Source organism: Schistocerca nitens, chromosome 1, assembly GCF_023898315.1.
Source record: "Schistocerca nitens isolate TAMUIC-IGC-003100 chromosome 1, iqSchNite1.1, whole genome shotgun sequence".
Lineage (NCBI taxonomy): Eukaryota > Metazoa > Arthropoda > Insecta > Orthoptera > Acrididae > Schistocerca > Schistocerca nitens.
The window spans coordinates 1,007,711,784-1,007,735,238 of NC_064614.1; the positions used below are offsets into that span (position 1 = coordinate 1,007,711,784).

Consider the following 23,455-nt stretch of genomic DNA (forward strand, 5'->3'; position numbering starts at 1 on the left):
TTCAACTTTTCTTAGAATATGGGTCAAAGAAGGGCAAACAGAATGGAAAATGCCTCAAAAAGTGGTTACAAGTTGAATAGCAAGAAAAGTGATACTAGGGTCATGGAATGTAGTCTAAATCAGCCGAGGCTGCAGTACATCAGGTAATAAGGCACTAAAAGCAGTCAGCTTTTGCTATTTGAACAGGAAAATAACTGTTGATGGTTGAAGTAGAGATGACTGGCAACAGCATGAAAATGTTTATCATAAAGTGAAATTTGTTAACATCAAATATAAATTTAAGTGTTAGCAAGTGTTTTCTGAAGGTTTTTGTACGGAGTGTAGCCTTGAATGGAAGGGAAATGTGGACAAGAACAGAGCAAAATGCAGACAAGAACAGAGTAGAAGCTTTTGAAATGTGGTGCTACAGAAGAATACTGAAAATTAGTTGGGTAGATAGTAGATCGAATTGAGGGGAAAAACAAATTTATGGTACAACTTCAATAAAGAAGGGACCAGTCAATGTAGATACACAGATAAATATGCTTGCACAGGATATACTAGCATGGGGAGCTATATCAAACAGTTTTTAGAGTGACGACCATAACAACAACAATTACGCAAGTCAACTGGACATATTTGATGCCTTGATCAGAATCTGGACCTACAGCAGTGTTCCTGTGCAATGTAGAATGGTTTTGAAACTTCCTGGCAGATTAAAACTGTGTGCCGTGCCGGACCAAGACTCGAACTCGGGACCTTTGCCTTTCGCGGGCAAGTTCTCTACCAACTGAGCTACCCAAGAACGACTCACACCCCTTCCTCACAGCTCTACTTCTGCCAGTACCTCGTCTCCTACCTTCCCAACTTCACAGAAGCTCTCCTGCGAGGTCCACAGGAGAACTTCAGTAAAGTTTGGAAGGTAGGAGACGAGGTACTGGCAGAAGTAGAGCTTTGAGGACGGGGCGTGAGTCATGCTTGAGTAGCTCAATTGGTAGAGCACTTGCCCGCGAAAGGCAAAGGTCCCGAGCTCGAGTCTCGGTCCGGCACAGTTTTAATCTGCCACGAAGTTTCATATCAGCACACACTCTGCTGCAGAGTGAAAATCTCATTCTAGAATGGTTTTGCTTGGGCTGTCACATATTTCACAACTTCAACTAGCACCAGCACAAGGTACTAATCAAGCACATCAAACTGAGGAAATGATTTCGCTGAGTACCTGTTGCCAAAGTGGTGGGATATGTAAATATTCATTAACAGATTATCATATCCTAAACTAAGTATTGGCATTCTACACCTCACTTTTCAGCCATTTTATACTCCAAAACTAAACTAAATAAAAATGCATGAACATATGGTCCATAAAGTTGTCTGTTTTCCACGTTAATGTTTTAATACAACAATAAAGGAGGAACTTAAAAAATACATTTCTTACCAGTATTAATCAATGGTTCCTTTATTGAAGCCACAGTCTTTCTCGTAATAATTTCAAAGATTCCATGCATCTGTTTACAAAATTGAGGGAACACTCATATTACTATTGAAAACAATCTCTCTCATGATAGAAGAAAATGTCTCAAAAGAAGAATTTGTCAAATACTGATGTGAATCGATCATCAAATCATTTCTTAAATGTATAGTTGCCTAAATATTCTCTCTCTCTCTCTCTCTCTCTCTCTCTCACACACACACACACACACACACACACACACACACACACACACACCACACACCTGGGGAATAAAGATGCAGTGCAAACGTAAAACCTGAGTTAAACTCTTTTAATCACATCAAAATTATAATGCTCCATATAAAAACGACTGATCAGTACACTTTCTGGTAGCACTTCTTTAAGTTTGTGTAAATTTATGTTTCTAAAGTGCACCGAACTTTTGAATGGTAACTTACACATGATAATCGTTCGTTTATATCACTGTTTTCACAAATACACACAGATGCACACACGCTTGTTGCAAGCCTGTACCTATATTTCAATATTATTGCTCCTGAGTGTTTGATTCAGAAGGCGAACCATTTGTAGAAACAGCTGGGGATTTTGCAACACTTTCATTGTTATCAGCAATTTTTCTTGCAACAGTTGCATAACTGCGTTGTTTTGTAGGCACTGACATAGTACGACCTGAAGGAGTAGTTGTGAGCGAAGGTGAGGGGCCACGCCTCCGTAGACTTGGGCTTACTTCTTGTTTGTCACTAATTTCACTCCTTGATTGCGTTTGTCTCTTTTGTGATTCCCTAACTGTAGTTCCGCGACCTCTTCCACGGCCTCTTTCACTTACACGTGCACCTCCACTGCCAGATGGAGTCTGTTGTGGTGTCATTTCCAATTTCATTTCAGTGACATACGAAAAAGGGTCTTCCATGGCCCCTTGACTTGATTTATTTTGCCTTTTCTTTGAACTGGTGTCTTCATCAGCTATTAAGTCAACTTTATCATTCTTTAAAAGCACTGGTGTTATTGGCACTTGCAGAGGAACAAGCTGGTCAGTCTTACAGCCTCCATCTTGCAAGAGCTGAGGTAGTAGCAGTTCTGGAAATAAATACATATATGATTATAATAGGCCTTTACAAATGTCTGCTCGTGTCTGTGTATGTGCGGATGGATGTGTGTGTGTGTGTGTGTGTGTGTGTGTGTGTGTGTGTGTGTGTGTGTGTGCGCGCGCGCGCGCGCGCGCGCGCTCGCGAGTATACCTGTCCTTTTTTCCCCTAAGGTAAGTCTTTCCGCTCCCGAGATTGGAATGACTCCTTACCCTCTCCCTTAAAACTCGCATCCTTTCATCTTTCCCTCTCCTTCCCTCTTTCCTGACGAGGCAACCGTTGATTGCGAAAGCTAGAATTTTGTGTGTATGTTTGTGTGTCTGTCGACCTGCCATCACTTTCATTCGGTAAGTCACATCATCTTTGTTTTTAGATATAAATACATATATGTATTCATTTAAGCAAAATTTCTTCAAAAATTTATCATCCCTTCAGATTAAAGCTTTCCTACAAAAGAGTGCAATACAGGCACGACCTTGTACTAAACGTGATATTGGATACTTATAATCAGTACCATGTACTACCGTATCTCAGAAAAATAATAACTTTCTCAGTTATAGTAAGAGCAAAATGACATTAACAAATATGTTGATAACCTTGAGCATATACATAAGTTAAATCAAGAACTAAAGAATGAACATAAGAAGAGATAAATACTTGAAAATAGCAGTCCAATATACCACAGGAGTGTTACTATGAATCGGATTTTAAAAAATTTTCAGTTTCAATATTTCATACACTGAGACACAAGCCCGTGTTAGGTCAATTCATACTATCCTTCACGGCACCATCACATCAGGGCGAATTCACACTGTTCGTCACATCACGGCACGTCAAGTCAATTTAAGTCACGTGATCTCAACTCACATTGCTGTCCTTGACTCTTCTTTTTGCGGGAATTGCAATCTTCACAAAATGATTTTCAACTGTTTTATGCACGAAGTGGATGCTGGAGTCCACATTTGTAAGAAAGTGACATTTATTGGACTCAAAAGGCTTGCATATCAGATAGGGGATACAGAAGTGCAAAACACCACACAGAAAGTGCGTGGATCCAAAAAAATATTGTGGTACGGAAGGGGAATTTTATACATTATACAAGGAGCCTGATGAAGAGGAATCTGCATTTTACAATTTGGAAAGCAGCAGCATCAGTTTCCTCATTTGTTACCTCAAACTGCACCCAGAATTACTAAAAGGAACACAGTGTTACGAGCTGCCATCACCCTGTGAAAATTTGGTTTAAGGTAACTTCAGTTGCTAGTGCAGTGCAAATTTTTGTGCATTAGTCACATCTGCCTCGATTCCTTTCCCTTGAAGATATATAGGTTTTCTTTAGAAGTTTTACAGGTTTTCTTTACATGTTGTATTTGGCTTTTAGTTGTTCAAGTGCCTTATTTATACTGGGCTAGCTTGTGACCCCAAATAAATATTGACCACTGATGCCTGCAAAAATTGTTTCGCACATAATTCATAGAGCTGCTTAACAATCAACAGGCTTGCCACAAATAATATTTCAACAAACAACTTGTACTGTCTGAAGGTATCAGTGTTTTTTTAACGTAACACTAAAAATGCCTGACAATATACAAATAAATTCCATCTACTAATTGATCTGATTCTACTCACAGTATTTTTTCACTTCGAGTTTCAGCCACATTGCAATCCACTTCACTCTAAAATGTTAAATACAGTACTGGTATCTTTAAAAATCCAATTTTAAATGGAGCAGAAGGCTAGTAATTTAGTAAGCTCATGTCTTACAGTTCCGATTGTGTCTCACTGCTTCAATTAATCTGTCTTCATCTATTATACATTTTAACAAAAGAAATAACGAAACTAAACAAGTTATAGCAAATACTGAACAACAAACAATTGATATCAACCATGGTAACCATGACGAAATTAAATATGGAGATCTGCCCATGGCCGTGTATCGAGAGGAAATGAGCGTGTGGGCCTTGTGATCAGCAGTAGATGGATGACATCAGCCGCCAAAACTTTCCTCTAGAGAAGCTTTGCAGAATGTTTTGATGGGATGTGATATGACGACCAGTGAATTGGCCTTTTCACAACATTTGCTACCCAAGAGTTGTGGCATAAGTGATAGCAAGGATCAGCACAAATCACACAAATGGAGGAGCATAGCCTGTGTTACTGACGAAAGCATGAACAAGGGAAGTTACCCATAGATTGTGGTGACTCCTTCCATCAATTCTATACGTAGCACCAGATGACAGGCTGCGCACACTGAAAACAAGCCCCTCCTACACCCTCACTGGTCCCTTCTCCCAGAAAGACAGCTTAGACGGCCACGGTTTCTGGACACCATGCATGCATGCCGAATCTTTGCTCAAGCAGTCTACTCCTGCTTCGACGAGGCAACACCTCTCGGCCGTGCTCTCGACAGAGCTCATGTTGTCTGCTGCACTTTGCTGGGGTATGGGCGAACAGCAGAATTCTTTATTCATTTTCAGTATTGGTGTTTTGTCGCAGTTCTTTTAACAAGAGTAGTGCTACCGCATTTTTCCACGCCGCCTTCCCTCGAGGTGCTTCTATTGACTACAGGTAGTCAAAGCCTGATGCCAGATGCCTGGTTTCTTCTCTCAGTGTCAGCACTTGGAATGCTGCTTACAGTGTGGTGTAAATAGTGCAGTGCACACCAGGAGTAACAGGCAGGTTTATTACCATTCCACCACAGCTGTTTTGGCACCCACTTTGTTGCCAAATGTGCCACTGAAGCAGGTTTTCCCATGCTGAGCAAAGGCTGTAAGCCATTCCTAGTCTGTCCAAGCTCTCTGATGCACAACACCGATGAGGTGCATATAACCGTGAGCTGGTTGCAGTCCATGAAGCCATCCACTATTTCCAATCTTCAGTCAAGGGACGTATCTTTACAATCTTCACAGACCACTGCCCCTCGCCTCTGGTTTTTGCAGGAACGACATAGTCCAGATCTCAAATCTCACCTTGACAGGAGTATAATCCACAATTTACAACTGACATCCAGTACATTGCTGGCATCGATAAGATTGTGGCACATTGCCTTATCCGCTTCTGTGTTATCACCCCACCCTTAGACTACAATGCACTGGCCACTGCTCAAATGGAGACCTGGACACAGTCCACACCCTTCCAAATGCAGATTCTAGCCTCACCTCCATCTAAGATCTACAATGCACTGGCCACTGCTCAAATAGGGACCTGAACATAGTCCACACCCTTCCAAATGCAAATTCTGGCCTCAACCTCCATCTAAGATCCATGAGCAGCTCCGACCGTAAGACCTGGCGTGATGTCCTTGTGGATCCTTCACAACTTGATGATTCCAATGATTGCCACCGCCCCTTCCTCCCTTCCGCCTTCCGAAAACTAGCATTTGACCAACCTCACACACCTAGGTGTCCCTACCGGTCCTGCATTCTGAGCCAGTGCACCAAGGTTAGACGGCACATTCAATCCCCTGTGGCTGTCTTTCCCCACAAAACACCGGTTCACACACATTCACCTCACCACAGTCCACTACCCTCCTCCAATGGATGTCAATATCTGCTGACAATTATTGACAGATTTACTCACTGGCCGAAGGCCACCCTACCCCTGACATTTCAACTGAAACTGTGGCTGCAGCCTTTGTTTGGACCTGGGTGTCCTGCTTCAGTTGCTCATACAACATCACTACACACCGTGGTCCAAGTTCTCCTTGGCCATTTGGCCATATTCCAATCTCTGACAACTACCTGCAGATCCAATTTCCACCATACCACCAGCTACCACCCTGCAGCTAACAGCATGGTGGAGCGATTCCCCTGCACACATTGGTTGGTTGGTTTAAAAGAGGGGGGAAGGGACCAAACTGCTAGGTCATCGGCCCCTTGTTCTGAATAAAACAATGCCACAAGGGTGAGAATAAAACAAGCGAGACTGACAACACAAAATGGAGAGAAAGTAAAAACCACAAGAACGACAGAAGGGCAACAAACACTTAAATGAATGAAAGGGGAGAAGAAAACCACAGAAACGCAAGACAATGACAAAACAGATTACCATGGATGGCTGACCATGAGGATGAGAAGGAGAAGCCAGCCACTCTGCAACACATTAAAACCTCCACCCTAAAAGCATTACAGTGGAGGACACAGAGGCACAAAGGAAATGCACTAAGACTTAGGTCAACTGATAAAACCCACCCTCACGAATATAACGTAAAACTAAATCAGCCGATAAGGTGCTGTCAGATAAAATCAGCGGCAATGAGTCTGGTACCTGAAGATTTCGTCGCAGGGCAGTAAAAAAGGGACAGTGCACACGAATATGGGCCACTGTCAACCGTGTGCTGCATCATCACTGAGGCGGGTCTTCACAGCGCAGGAGGCAGCAGTGGGTCGCTCAAGCGTGGCCAATGATGGAGGACTGCCACACATTCGTAGTCTCCTTAATGGCACGCAGTTTGTTGTGCGTACTGAGACTAAGCCATTCCGTCTCCCAAAGCCAAAAATCCTGGTGGCGTAAAAACGAATGCAAGTAAGTTATTGGAATGCCGATCTCTGTAAGCAGTTTCCGTGTAGCCTGTCAGCAAGTTCGTTGCCTTGGACTCTGACATGTACTGGGGTCCACACATAAACCGCTGAACAAAAGGACTGTTCCGGGCATAAATGGACTCATGGAAGGTCGCTACCAATGGATGATGAGGGTAGCACTGGTCGATAGCTTGTTTCTTCTGTGTACTGACTCCTTGAGCATCCTGCGACGCCCCAGGGCATGAATGGATGAGCTCAAGAGCAGGAGATAAAGCGATGAACTCTGCAGTGAAAACACTGCAGTCATCAAGCAAGGAATGCTGTTCAATATGTCCTCCGTGGACCTAAGTGAAGCCGTCATGACCATCGGCCATCGAATCATCAGTATAAACCATTTCATGGCCTTGGTACATGTCAAGAATCTAGAGGAAATTACAGCAGAGTGCCGCGGGGTCAACTGAGTCCTTTGGGCCATGTGAAAAGTCCAGGCGAAGCCGCAGCCTAAGTGTAAACCATGGAGGTGTACACGAATGAACCTCAAGTATAGATGGTAAAGACAAGGACTCCAGTTCAGATAGAAGGAATCGGATGTGAACTGCAATTTTAAGCCCTGACCTGGGCTGCCAATGCAGGAGATGAACTGCCGTGGGTGGGAAAAGGAGATGGTAATTCAGATGCGCAGGAGAACTACAAGCGTGTGCAACATAAATGGCGAACAGTTGTGCATAGCTGACCTGCAATGGAGGGACTCCAACCTCCGCCAGGACAATGGTCACTGGACTTGTCCTAAAAGCTCCCGTCGCTAATTGAACGCCACAGTGGTGCACTGGGTCAAGTAAATGCAATGCTGAGGGCGCCGCCAAACCATAAACCAGACTCCCATAGTCAACGTGGGATTGAACAAGGGCTCCGTAGAGCTGCAGCAGGGTAGAGCGATATGTACCCCAGTTGGCGTTGCTCAGGCAGTTGATGGCATTGAGGTGCTCCCAGCATTTCCACTTTAGCTGACGAAGGTGAGGTAGCTACGTCAATTGGGTGTCTAAAACCAGTCCTCAAAATTGATATGTCTCCACTACAGTCAGGGGATCCGCAGTAAGGTAAAGTTCTGGTTCCGGATGAACGGTATGATGCCTACAGAACTGCGTAACACATGACTTTGCGGCCGAAAACTGGAAACCGTGGGCTAGAGCCCATGACTGTGCCTTGTGGATGGTTCCCTGTAGGCACCGCTCAGCAACCCCAGTACTTATGGAGCAGTACAAAATTCAGAAGTCGTCTGCATACAGAGAGGGCGAGACGGATGGCCCTACAGCTGCTGCAAGACCATTAATGGCCACTAAAAATAGAGGTACATTCAATACAGAGCCCTGCGAGACCCCATTCTCCTGGATATGGGGGGGAACTATGGGAGGCACCAACTTGGACATGGAAAATACGAAGTGACAGGAAATTCTGGATAAAAATTGGGAGCGGGCCTCGGAGACCCCACTCATATATTGTGGCAAGGATAAGATGTTTGCCAGTTGGTATCATACATTTTTCGTAAATCAAAAAAAAGACAGCAACAAGGTGTTAGCATCTGGAAAAGGCTGTTCAGATAGCGGGCTCAGGGACACAAGATTATCAGTGGTAGAGTGACCCAAGCGGATACCGTCCTGGCATGGAGCCAGTACGCCACGTGACTCCAGGACCCATCCCAACCATTGAAACACCATACATTCCAGCAGCTTACAAAGAACATCGGTGAGGCTGATGGGCCAATAGCAATCCACATCAAGCGGGTTTTTGCTGGGTTTGGACACTGCTATGATGATGCTCCCCTGCCAGTGCAATGGAAAGATGCCATCACACCAGATCCGGTTGAAGATCGTGAGGAGATGTCGCTTGTAGTCAGATGAGAGATGTTTAATTATCTGACTGTGGATCCAATCTGGCCCAGGAGCAGTGTCGGGGCAATGTGCAAGAGCACTGAGGAGCTCCCACTCTGTAAATGTGGCGTTATAGGGTTCACTATGGTGTGTAGCGAACAAGAGGACTTTCTTTTCCATCCGCTGTTTGACAGTGTGAAAAGCTGAATGGTAATTTTCCGACAAAGACGCTCGCGCAAAATGCTCAGCAAACTGCTCGTTAATCCCATTTGCGTCGGTAGATAATATGCCATTTATATTAACACTGGGAACACCTACAGGGGTCTGGTACTCTATGTTACCAGGTGGGGGAGATTCAACAGTGACAGCAGAGATGAAGGCTTCCCTTCTGCCTTGTTTAAAGCCCATCTGGGCAGGTGTCCGTGGGCCTGACAACGCGGCAGTGATAGGAAGATGGGCAAGTGGTCACTACCACACAGGTCGTCATGTGCTCTCCAGTGGATAGATGGGAGAAGGCCAGGACTGCAAACTGAGAGATCAATGGCCAAATATGTGTGATGTGCTACAATGAAATGTGTGGGGGCAGCTGTATTTAAGAGGAAGAGGTCGAGCTGTGACAGTAAATTTTCGACTTCTCTGCCTCGGCCGGTAAGCACGGTGCCACCCCACAAGGGGTTATGAGCGTTAAAATCTCCCAAAAGTAGGAAAGGTTTAGGGAGTTGATCAATTGGTGCAGCAAATGCATTCAGGGGTACTGCACCATCTGGAGGAAGATATATGTTGCAGACAGTTATTTCCTACGTCGTCCTTACCCTAACAGCCACAGCTTAAAGATGGGTCTGAAGGGGTACAGGTTCACTGCATATTGAGTTCAGGACAGACACGAACTCCACCTGACACACTATCATAGTCACTACGATTCTTTTAACATCACCTATAGCCATGGAGGGCAGGGATCTGCGAGTCTGGGAATGCAGAAAGCAGGTGTAAAGTTTAAGAGTTGCTGCAGCTCAGCCAGGTGGTGGAAAAAACCTTCACAATTTCACTGGAGGATGACGTTATTGTGAGGCTGGGAGGGCATGAAGTGCGCAAGGAGGCAGGTTATGCCTCAGGGTCACCTGCTGCCACTGATTGAGTATTTGTAGCCATTTCTAAGGTGGATGAGCCATCAGTGAGATCCAGGTCCGCAGGGAATGCTAAGATCTCCACCGCATCCTCAGGTGCAGTACTGATAGGAATGGTGGAGTTGGGGCTACCAGAGGGTCCTGTTTCTTAGCAGACTACTACTTACTTTGCTTGCTTTCTTGCTTCTCTTTAAGGGGCTTGCTGGGAAGATTTCTCCGAAGCAGCTTCAGGGACGGAGGAGGCTGTTGCTTCTCCGGTAGGGGAGGATGGGACCGATGTCCCCTGCATTTGGGGACGACCTCGCTCCCAAGTAGGTGTTTTGAGAGCAACGGAGGAAGATGTATTCTGGTGGCCTGGAGGGCCCACTGTTCCTGGCACAGAGTGAGGAACCACTGGCACTTGGGATGGCGATGGCAACATAGCTGCAGCTTATGTCAACATCAACTGAATGGGGTGTAAGCTTTCAAATTTGCGTTCAGCCTCTGTGTAAGTCAACGAGTCCAGGGTCTTGTACACGATTTTCTGCTCCATTGCAGTACTCGGCAGCCTGATTAGCAGGGGGAGTGGTGCTCTCCATAGTTGATGCAAGTGCGAAGTGGCGCACATGGAGTATCTGGGTGCAGAGAAAGTCCGCAGTCTAAATATGTGGCGCTGGGAAGTGCAGCGGGAAGACGTGCCTGAACTTCCAGCACTTAAAGCACCGCATAGTGGGAGGGACGTATGGTTTAATGTCACAGCGGTAAACCATCACCTTGACCTTTTTAGGCAATGAATCACCATCAGAGGTGAAGACAAAGGCAGCGGTAGCAACCCTGTTTCCTTTGGGTCTGTAAACGTGCCGGATGAAATGTACACCCAGTCGTTCTAAATTGGCGCGGAGCTCATCATCAGTCTGCAAGAGGAGATTGCGATGGAAAATGATCCCCTGGACCATGTTGAGGCTTTTATGGGGAGTGACTGAAACAGGAATACCATCCAGCTTGTCACAGGCGGGATTGGGCTGGGGATGCTGTCTGAATCAAGACTGCACTGTTTCGCATCTTGGGCAGTGCTGTCACTTCTTCAAACTTTCCCTCACGGCGTTCAACAAAAAATTGAGGTTTCATAGGTAGAAAGGAGTCCCCATCAGTTCTGCTACCAACAAAAAACCGAGGCGGATATGGCTACCTCCGTTTGTAGTCCTACGTTCCTCCCATGGTGTAGCGAGGGAGGGAAACGATTTAGGGTCATATCTGTCGGCACTGTATTCGATCTTGCCCTTCTTAGAGACTGCTGGTGCCGTATGGTCACCAGCAAGAGATGACTTAGTCCGCTTCATTGCAGATCATCCACCCTGATGCCACCCACTCCGATCAGTGGTCTCCCCCACGGGTGCCACCCAGCCACATCAAATGCCAACTGGCATGATGGCCATTGCTGGAAATCCTGATGACCCAGGAAAACAGGCATTTACTCCTTGGCTTACGGAGGGACTTTACAGCTCAGGCATCAGCAGTGCGATCCCTGTATTGTCAGGGGGCTACCACCAAATGGGTACATGACGGCCCCACCGCAACAGACTAGCTACCCTGCTAGATATTAGGCGCAGAGAAATCCAGTATTGTCATGGGGGCAATAAAGGACAGGAAACAACAGAAGAAGATGACATACGACATACAGTGCCCTCGCCCAAATAGTTGAATCGCAGGTGGAGGTGCAAAGCCATGACAAGAGATTCAGGAGATTGAATCTAGGAGCACTATGGATAGCTCCTGCACCACGTAAGGCGTCCTCCTCCGTATGGCTGAGGCTCCTTTTAGTCACCTCTTATGACAGGCAGGAATACATCAAGCCTATCCTAACCCCTGGATCCGCAGGGGGTCCCCTGCACACGTAAGACCGCCCTAACATGTTATTCTTCTGAATGGTCTGCTGCCCTATCCTTGGTAGTTCTAAGCCTGCGGATCACACAAAAAACCCACCTCCGAACATCTACTCCTGAGCTGGTATACAGACAGCCACTCGCCATTCCCGGCGATTTTTTGGAAGTGACCTCGCTTCCTCCTGATAGTGCAGTGGGTTTCATGCAGCAGCTCCGGGGCATTATGGCCCAGCTATGACCGACACCTCAGCAACGTTATGGTGAGCAACATCCATTGTGACCTCACAGCATGCACACGTTATGCCTCGGGTGTATGCATACCAGCCGTCACTCTATCCTCAGTATTTGGGCCTGCACTTTGTGTTGCGACACATGGACAAGACGTTCTCCATTCGTCTAAACGGGTTGCAACAACCATCTCCATACACAGGTTCAAGCTAGCCTATATGCAACAGCTCCCTCCAGGCAATGAACACCAGCAACATCGAAGTGGAGTTTCCCCCTCTACCATTGGTCCGAGTCTCTAACGCAGACAGCATCCCACCCCCAAAGACACCTGACACACTCAACAGGTGTCATCAACCCTACTGCAAGCATCAGCAACACTGGAGCAGCAATGCTATTTCACACACTCCCAACTCCACGCACAGGAGCTACCCATGCCCCTCCTCTCACCAAAGATGTTTTCCTCTCTAAACGGGGGAATGTATGGCGACTTCGTCCATAGTCTCCACCTGGAGCAGCAGACCATGCGCTGCGTAGATGGGAAACCAGCCCATCAACACTCTCACTGGTCAATTCCTCCAGAGGGAGAGCTAACGCAGGCATGGTTTCCAGATGGACAAATGCTGAACCAGAGTACTCGATCCATTCTAATGAGGCAACACCTCTCAGCCATGTTCTCAGCATCTTGTCCGCACACTGCCACATTGCTTGCATTGTCATCTGTTGCACCTCACCAGCATATAGGCGAACAGAATTCTTACCTCACATTCAGTGTCAATTATTCTGTCATGGTCAATGTAACGAGGGAAATGCTGCTGCAGTTTTCCATGCCGTCTTCCTGAGCTGTGTTCCCTGGAGGTCTTTCTATTGACTACGGATGTACAAAGCCTGACACCTGATGCCTGGTTGGTACTCCCAGTATCAGCACTTTGAATACTGCGTACAGTGGGGTGTAAATAGCACAGTGGACACCGGAAGTACCACATGGGTTTATTACCATTCCATCCCCAGCTGTTTTGGCACTTCCTTTGTCGTCAAGCACACCACCAAAGCGGGTTTTCCCACACCACCAGACTACACTAAACAAAGGCTGTAAGCCACTCATGGTCCGCCCTTCCAGATACTCCAACCCAACCAATTGCCCTCCTTGATTAAGAGGTATTACCTCATTAAATTTTACTCTATCTTGTTGTTAATTTTTAGGAATAATATCTCAGAACCAGATTGCATCGCTCTTCTAGCATGCCTTGTTATTTATTATCATCTCTCTAATTAGCACACTGCTTATGTATGTAATGTGTGACACAGAATAATGGGAATGTTTGAAATTAGTGGCAGCCATGGGCAGATGGGAGCACTGCGGGTTCATGACAGTTAGCAAGTAAACAGTCTGCCATTTCAGTAATCACGGATCAGTGGAACAGACAACACGAGACAGTCATAAAAAATTTATATAAAAACAATGAGTTTGGTAGCAGTACAGAGGGAGTTCTGATATTTTTATAATTTAGGATGTCATTATGCAGTTCCATTGAAACACGCGATAAAATGTTGGATTAATAACTTTGAAGAGACTGGATCTGCCCTCAAGAAGAAACCAAATGGATGACCAACAAGTGTGAATTCTCCACTGAACATTGATGCCGTATGCAAGTCTTTCGTACGGAGCCCATTGTGTTGAATTCGTAAGCACGCAGCAGTGGTTGGTATATCCCAGGAGAGTGATCGCCGAATTCGTCATCTTGATTTAAAATTTCATCCATACAAACTACTGACTGTGCAACAATTACCGGTTATGATTAGGATTATGTCAACAAGTCATAAAAATTAACAATGACGATGAATTTCTAAACAAGTTGTGGATGTCGGATGAAGCACATTTTCGTCTCGCAGGTTATGTGAATAAACATAACTACCGTTACTGGGCAAACACAAAACCTAATGATGTTCATGAGCACCCTTTACATGCTAGTAAGGCGACAGTATGGTGTGTTGTTTCATCACATGGGATTATCAGACTGAATTTTTTCGCAAATGAACAGGGAAACATAATAACCGTCAATGGCGATCATTACATGGTGGCGTTACCAAACGTTCCAGAAGCCAGGTATCAAAAGGATGGAGCGACATCACACCACACTGCATGGCAATGAATGGAATATGTGCGAGAATTGTTAGGCAACCGTGTGATCTCATGATTCGGTAACATTCCCTGGCCCCCTAGATCACCAGGTATATCCATTTGTGATTTTTTCTTGTGGGGCTACCTCAAGAGCAAAGTCTATACGACTCGACTCCTGGATGAGTTAAAACCGAGAATTCAGGATTCAATTCACAGTATCCCAGCTGAGATGTTTCAGCGATCCATGAGGAATCTCAACAAAAGATTTCACAAATGTATTTGTACAGGAGGACGCCATCCAAAGGATGTAATTAAAAAAAAAAAAAAAAAAAAGATAAATGCCATCAATGTTTCGTAAATGGCAAAGTTGTAAGATTTCAATTACTATAAATGCAATTTCTTCCCTTCATCGCTTCTAGTTTCATTGGATTGTGGAAATGTTCCCATTTTTCTGTGTCACCCTGTATATCCCTTACGAGTATAGAGGGGAACCTAAATCATTCCTTCAGGGTCATTCCACATCAAACCCTTGGTCCCCAACAGACCACCTGCAATCTGAATAAAAGTTTGCACAAGCATTTCTTATAGAATAAAGCAAAGCTCTCGAAAATTTGAGTTCAAGGTATAAAACTTCACGGTTTTATGAGGCATTTAGTGCAAAACTACAAACTGTTGTGTGAGCTCTATGACAGTTTTGGCAAAACTGAAGATGGCTTATAAACCGAAGGTAATAGTAGTCCAAAGGAGATATTTGGAAGCAACACACATTTTTTGAACATCAACATGTTAAAATTATGAGGGTGTGCACCATTCATCATTTTTGGTGCTACATGAGGTCGAAGTTAGGGGGGGAAATCAATTGTGACAATGTTCCAATTATTTTGAGACTGCAATAATTTTTGGACAAAATATGTAATTGCAATACTTACATGCAAGTGTGTTAAAAGTTACTAATAATATGTAAACAGCACCACGAGCATAATACAGTTAGCTGGAGGTAAATGGTTCATATTTAACCCAAGACATGAGTAATAACATACAATAGTTGTTTGTTTGTTTGTCTATGTTCATTACTAACAGTTAGTGCTTTCCAAACATTCAAAAGCATCTACTAACTTTTTCCACTGCTCTGTGTCCCAAGATATTGTTGCCACAATGGTTCATCACACGATTCGACGTCATCTCGCTATCTTCTTCCTTGTTTTTTCTTTCAGGGGAAGTTAGTCTACTGTTAATTTGTTTGTAAATAAACACAGTGCACCCACACAATATACAGCGTCCAGAATTCGCAATTAAGAAATCAACCACATATAACAAAAACCTAAATGATGTTACACACTTTTGCCACAGAAGGGTTTGAGGAACTGCATTTCACAGCATCCAGACAGCACTGGATACTACACAGCCATTTTAGTCATGAGAATGTAAAGTGAAATAATAGTTCAGCATACACGAGGCAGAACATGAGCAAGTATATAATGGAGTATCACAATGCAACATTTTGCTTAACTAGACCACTGATACAGCAAATCACAACTTTTACCGTTTTCATTCTTTTACCTTGACATCTGGTTTGTACTTTATGGACTATATCAAACTGAAAGCTCATTAATTGCACTTACCTCTTTACTTGAGATGCGAAATCTGAGTTGAGCTCCTCTGTAAAGCTTTGAATTGTGGGACTAATTTATTTGTAGAGATCCCTAACAAACTTCTTACATTACAGTTAATTTTCTGACAAGTAGCTGATCCAGTAAGATTGTGCTACTAATTTGATAAAACTGCACCTTCATGAGAGCTTTAATGGCTGTTTAGATGCACAGAAGTACTTGAGACATCTTTACTCATTCACTGTTGATTGAAGTATTCTATTGTTAATTTATTGGGAACATATAATCACTACTTCTAAACGCTTAGGGGTAACAACTATTTGACATGGCTGTATGAACCTGTAACATTTCTGGCACTGAGCGAGTAATGATACCTTTTGAAAATAACTCTCCAAAAACTGTTTTTGTGGGTGGATATTTTTCCACGATACCTTTCACGACTACAGCTACTCGAAGAATAATATTTGAATTATAGTGAAGCCAATACACAGTATGGCTAGCCACTTTGTCACTCTCACATTCGATTTCGTAGTTTGGGTAAACGATGTCCAAAATTTCACCATCCTTTTCTTTCTAGTGAATTCCTACAAACAATAAAAAAATGGAAATGTGTAGCTATGAATTCTGCACCTTCAGATTAGTACTCCATTTGTCTAACCATTTTGCCAAGATACAGCAGAACGCTGAGTCCTTATTGTGGACAAAGATATTGTATGGCTTTTATCTTCATTCAAAATATGTGAAGTTATCATCTCAACTTGCAAAAGACAAATATGAGCAATTTAAAAAACCCTAGTTGGTAAAATTGGTCTTTCATTTTTAGTTAAGCCTGAGTGGAAGATAGTGAGCAATTACAAGCAAATTCTCAGAACTTTATAGCCTCTATGCCTCATATTTGTTGGTATCCAGATGCTGTCGTTGTGATTCAAACATTCAGTCAGGTACATATGTGTCATAAAGTAAGCAATCTTTAGCACATGGCACATAGGTAAATATGGAGAGAGCATCAGATATCTCTCAATTTCTCAATCAATGACCCACTTCCTCTGTCTGATGTCACATCCTGAACCGTTTTTTATGCTGCTTTAGTTGAATGGTCTGATTTTTTCTGTCATTTTGTCTAAAGTATCCCAGTTTTTTGCTGTTGAGTGTACAATAATCTAAACTGATATAATTTAAAACAGGAGAATAATTCCGCCTTATGCAAGACATCATAGTTTTATCATTACCCAAACATGCTTTAGCACTTCACATGATCGAGCGAGGTGGCACAGTTGTTAGCACACTGGACTTTTATACTGGAGGATGACGGTTCATACCTGCATCCGGTCATCCTGATTTAGGTTTTCTGTGATCTCCCTAAACCACTTCAGACAAATGCCGGGACGGTTCCTCTGAAAGGGCATGGCCGACTTCCTTCCTCATCCTTCCCTAATCCAAATGGATTGATAACCTCACTGTTTGGTCCCATTCCCTCAAATCAACCAACCACTTCACATGCAATCTTCAGTGGGATTTTGTGTTCATTTTCTTTTTCGCATGAAGCTATTAGTCACGTATACTGGTACCTTGATATCCACCACACATTCTACAGCCCGCCATTGTTTCTTTTATGATGTCACTGGTCTTGCTTCTCTCGTTTGTGGCACATTAAAGCACTTACTACTTTTGCTCTTGTCACTTCTTTCTGTTATACATGTTTGTTTTATATAATTCTCCAGCAAAGCACAAGGTTTCTGCAGCCATAATAGGAAAGTGGATACATATTCAACTATTTAAACACTTTAAAACATATCATACTTATTCACGTTAATATGCCAGTAAGGATGTATCTAACAACACATTTTTTAAAATTTGTTGACTAAAGCCAGAACACATGGTCTCACTTTACTAATGTCGAATCACTTCTATAGGAGTCTAATCACACATGCGTGCCATGTGTCTGACACATTACATGCCTCGTCACCTGACAAAATACATCAATGGGTGCCCTGCCCCCAGGTGTCTTTTCTGACTGTGTATATGGACTTTCCTCTGAAAGGAGGATGAGGAGTATGAAAAATAAAACTCAGAAGTAATAATCCACATTTCAGGTGGTACTCAATCATACTCCTGTGAATGAGAGGTAGAAACAGTGTCATCTGAAGCTTGTTAAAATACACCTCTTCTTCCTTACCATTGGAGAGATCATCATTGCTGATTCGCAGTGATTCAACTTCCATCTCCAACTGAGATGCTCGATTCTCAGATTCCTTTAATGCACTAGAAATTTTCTTAAGGTGTTCTTGGAGTGATTTTTGTATGCGACACATTACGAAAACATCACATTCCTTGTCCGAGATCCTGGAACAGAAATTTAATTACCTTTATAGGGACAATTTAAAATATTTTGGTATCATTTCTTACAATTTACTGTAAAATAAAAACTAAAAAAGCACAACTTGTCATGGAAATAGACTTACTGGAACAAAAAAGAACAGTTTTTTTGTCTTGAATTTACATGTACAATTGAAACAAGTTTCACTTTATCTGCCACATTGCCGTTTTTTTACTCCCTGTTTATCAGTTCTAGACAAATTCTGAAACAATATTATTATGCATGTCACTGATCACATTCAGGGGCCTTTTTTCTATCTTACCTTTCTTTTATTTAACAATATTATACAAAGGATAGTTGCTACTCATCATATGGCAGAGATGCTAAGTTGCAGGTAGCCACAACAAAAGGACACACACAAGACCACAGTTCATGGCAGCTGAAGCCTGGATTTTCCGTTGTTTCATTTCTTCTTTATTTATTTTTGTGTTGGTAGATGCAGTGATGTGGGACAGACAAATGCCCAAAGCCGTTTTAAATGCCGAAAATCTGGGCACTTATAAAAATAAGTATTTTTAGAGTTTCTACTGCTGTTGTTGTTGTGGTCTTCAGTCCAGAGACTGGTTTGATGCAGCTCTCCGTGCTACTCTATCCTGTGCAAGCTTCTTCATATCCGAGTAACTACTGCAACCTACATCCTTCTGAATCTGCTTAGTGTATTCATCTCTTGGTCTCCCTCTACGATTTTTACCCTCCACGCTGCCCTCCAATGCTAAATTTGTGATCCCTTGATGCCTCAAAACATATCCTACCAACCGATCCCTTCTTCTAGTCAAGTTGTGCCACAAACTCCTCTTCTCCCCAATCCTATTCAATACCTCCTCATTAGTTACGTGATCTACCCACCTAATCTTCAACATTCTTCTGTAGCACCACATTTTGAAAGCTTCTATTCTCTTCTTGTCAAAACCATTTATGGCCCATGTTTCACTTCCATAAATGGCTACACTCCATACAAATACTTTCAGAAATGACTTCTGGACACTTAAATCTATACTCGATGTTAACAAATTTCTCTTCTTCAGTGATGCTTTCCTTGCCATAGCCAGTCTACTTCGACCATTATCAGTTGTTTTGCTTCCCAAATAGCAAAACTCATTTACTGCTACAATGTGTAATTTACCAATTAAAATAAAGGATGTGATGATACTCCTGATTTTAAAAGCTAGTAAATGTTTGCACTTTAACCAATGTCTATCATTTATTGCCTTTATTCCTAAGAATGAAAACAAAGAAGAGGGAAGCATGCTTTTTACTTGCATTCCAACTTGCTGTACCAAGGAAGGGCGTGTCTTGCTGACAGCTGCTTATTAATTATACTGTCCTTTTTCTTTTTACTGGTTCTACTCCTCACTCAGTCTCTCTTGCACTCAAACAGCCCTTGCCACACCTCCCTTTCCCTCTCCCTGTGTGTGTGTGTGTGTGTGTGTGTGTGTGTGTGCGCGCGTGCGTGTGCGCGCGCCATACTCTAAAATGGCCTGAGGCTGAGATTGTGCAATTATAAATTAAATAAAGAGAATGGCAGCTGAAGGCATCAAGAAATCATTAAAAAAACTGGACTAAATGTTGTTCAAGTTAGAGAGAACTTGGCTGATTAGAGGGAGAAACAAGGAATTTGGTTCCAACAATATGTTTGCGAAGGAGTGGGTCCTCATCTTCAGGCAGATAAAAATTGTCATGTGTGTCCTTTATAGTAGAGGGGAGGTTTCAGATGGCTTTGTGAATTGTCAGAATTGGCCATAAAAATTCTGGAAGCTCCAGTTACATGTGCTATTACAGAATTTTCCTTTGGCAACTTTGGATGGATCCACAGTGTAATCAGAGAGCTGCAAAACTAACCTACCTCTCCTATAAGTGGAAGGTGATGAATGGAGCAGGAACACGACCTAATCCTTTTGATTCCAAGGAAAAACCAATACTGAACAGTCCAAGCAAAGACAAAATGGAAAGGAAAACAGTGGTCAGCAAGGAATCAGATTCAGGAGAATCTGAGGCAGAGTCAGAATTCCACAATTCTTCTTCAACTTATGAAAATCATGGAACTGACTGAGAACAATTTTTCAGTTCTTTTTGCAGTAGTCCAACACTGCCAGTCGCCTTGCAAACAGTGACATGGAGGCAGCAAAAGAAGAGCAAAGAGGTGGTGTTGGTTTTCTGACAGCAAATAGAGGAGGAGCAACAGACATTCATCGACGAATGTCACAAGTGTACAACAAACACTGCATGTCCCTTTCAAGGGTCAAGGCATGGCAGAAGCACTTCAGGGAAGGACAGGTGTCATTAGCCGATGGCGCACTGTCTGAAGCACCACCCTGCAGTACTGATGACATCGTCCAGCTGGTGGATGCACTCATCACCCAGGACTGCCGAGCGACAGAGAAAGCCATAGCCGCCATGGTCGGATTGAGCGTCTGAAGTGTTCACACCATAATGAAGGAACGACTATACATGCGCAAAGTGTGTGCCCAATGGGTGCCCCACAGTCTTCAACCACACCAGGAAGCATGTCCAATGGCCCACTGTCTTGCTCATCTGCAGTGCTATGCTTGGGAAGGGAATGTGTTCCTGGCACAAGTGGTGGCAGGAGATGAGTTGTGGTGTCATCACTTTGAACCAGAATCGAAACAATGAAGTATCCAGTGGAAGCATCCAGGATCACCATCACTAAAAAAAGCCAAGGCCATCCACATGAGTGCAGGAAAGGTTATGCTGATGTCGTTCTTTGACCAAGATGGCCTCCTTCTGATTCACTTCCTGCAGCATGGGACAACAGTGAATGCCCAGCATTACTTGCAAACCTTGACCACCCTTTGCCAAGCAATCTAATCAAAACGACCATGCAATCTCACCCATGGGGTCATTCTGCTCCATGACAAAGCAAAGCCTCACATGGCCAACACAGTCGCAGCACTCCCGCAGATATTAAAATGGGAGGTTATCGGCCAACCTCCATACAGTCCGGATCTCTCCCCCTGTGATTACACCATTTTTGGTCCCCTTAAAAAGACCTGAAGGGCAAACGACTCACCTCCGACGACAATGTCCAGCTGTACAGGCAGAACTGGTTAAACATCCCAGCCTCGGAAATTTTACGAGTCAGCCATTCACAGCCTTGTGTCACAGTGGGACAAGTGTCAACAGCCAGAGTCAATACTTCTAACATACAGGTACTGGGTTTCTGTAGTTATGCCTCCGGCTCTTTTCTTTTTGAACGTCCCTTATACCTACAGGCCAGATACTTAATATAAACTATACTCTATGTCAAAAATTACTTTTAAACTTTAGTGTTGGTTTTCTTTTTTTTTTTCTTATATACTACCACATGAATTGACCTGATAGAACACTTAAAAAGTTATGTTTACAGTCCAATGTATTTCCCATAACACTCTCCCCTCCTAACTCTCAAGCAGCTTTCTAATGTAGTTACCCAATCACTAAAGAAGCAGTGTTGCGAAACACCTTTTCCAATCCAAATATCAGCTTATTTTTTTTATACAAACAACGTTTATCAATTAATTGTTAAAATGTGTAAATGAATGGGAATTTATCAATTTTGGGCATTTGCCCAGGCGTTTAACCTGGGCATTTGTCCAAACTTACAAATGCCCAGGCATTTTACATCACTAGGTAGGTTTACATTACCTGCATAATGTTAATCAAGGCTAACAGTGTCCATTCAACATGAAACAAATTGCTACTTGTTCTAAGATATTAATATACTACAAATCAGAATTGAAGGTAATTCTTAGATCCACAGAATTGTTTTGCAACTGATGAATGACATTGAAAATGAGACTGTCATCTCATTTTTAAGCTATTACACTTTATCTATAGAAAATAGTGCAACACTGCAGCCATTTTAGCAACATTTTAATGGTTTTGTCTTATAATGCCAACTTCTTAGCAGCAATGCAATGGCTTCTTCTTTAACCATTACAATAAATGTGCCCAAATAACGTATTTAGTCTCCCAGGAAAAATAAACAAAATCACCTGTTCTTAAAAAGTGATACCAAAACCAATTAAATTTCTCAGCTTACAATGTTGAATTATTGTTGTTGGCTTTAGCACACATAACGTCATCATCATTAACATCCTTCCTTAATTACTTAAAGCTGCTGAAGTAGTGAAAAGAAAATGATAAAATAAAACAATGAAAAGGAAGCTCAAATCATTAAGAGATTAAGTCTCAAAGAATGTTAAGTCATCTTAACTTTCAGATGCGAAACATTCCATGTGACTTACCAAACGAAAGCGCTGGCACGTCGATAGACACACAAACAAACACAAACATACACACAAAATTCAAGCTTTCGCAACAAACTGTTGCCTCATCAGGAAAGAGGGAAGGAGAGGGAAAGACGAAAGGATGTGGGTTTTAAGGGAGAGGGTAAGGAGTCATTCCAATCCCGGGAGCGGAAAGACTTACCTGAGGGGGGAAAAAAGGACGGGTATACACTCGCGCACACACACACATATCCATCCACACATATACAGACACAAGCAGACATATTTAAAGACAAAGAGTTTGGGCAGAGATGTCAGTCGAGGCAGAAGTGCAGAGGCAAAGATGTTGTTGAATGACAGGTGAGGTATGAGTGGCGGCAACTTGAAATTAGCGGAGACTGAGGCCTGGTGGATAACGGGAAGAGAGGATATATTGAAGAGCAAGTTCCTATCTCCGGAGTTCGGATAGGTTGGTGTTAGAGGGAAGTATCCAGATAACCCGGACGGTGTAACACTGCGCCAAGATCTGCTGGCCGTGCACCAAGGCATGTTTAGCCACAGGGTGATCCTCATTACCAACAAACACTGTCTGCCTGTGTCCATTCATGCGAATGGACAGTTTGTTGCTGGTCACTCCCACATAGAATGCATCACAGTGCAGGCAGGTCAGTTGGTAGATCACGTGGGTGCTTTCACACGTGGCTCTGCCTTTGATCGTGTACCCCTTCCGGGTTACAGGACTGGAGTAGGTGGTGGTGGGAGGGTGCATGGGACAGGTTTTACACCGGGGGCGGTTCACACGTCCGTCCACATCAAACCCACCAACAAGCAACAGTACCTCCATTACGACAGCTGCCATCCATTCCACATCAAACGGTCCCTTCCCTACAGCCTAGGTCTTTGTGGCAAACGAATCTGCTCCAGTCCGGAATCCCTGAAGCATTACACCAACAACCTGACAACAGCTTTCGCATCCCGCAACTACC

General features: G+C 43.4%; 1 protein-coding gene across 1 annotated transcript in view; it reads right to left on the minus strand.

The window, feature by feature from the left end:
- Positions 1 to 1,746: 1,746 nt before the first annotated feature.
- The window catches only part of LOC126195527 (BRISC complex subunit FAM175B-like), a 121,533-nt gene continuing 99,824 nt past the window's right edge, over positions 1,747 to 23,455 (minus strand). Inside the window, exons 6-7 of the mRNA XM_049934157.1 lie at positions 18,043 to 18,209; positions 1,747 to 2,527 (exon numbers count right to left, since the gene is read on the minus strand). Of these exons, the coding sequence (XP_049790114.1) occupies positions 1,977 to 2,527; positions 18,043 to 18,209 (718 nt within the window). The 3' untranslated portion in view covers positions 1,747 to 1,976. The remainder of the gene's footprint in view (positions 2,528 to 18,042; positions 18,210 to 23,455) is intronic.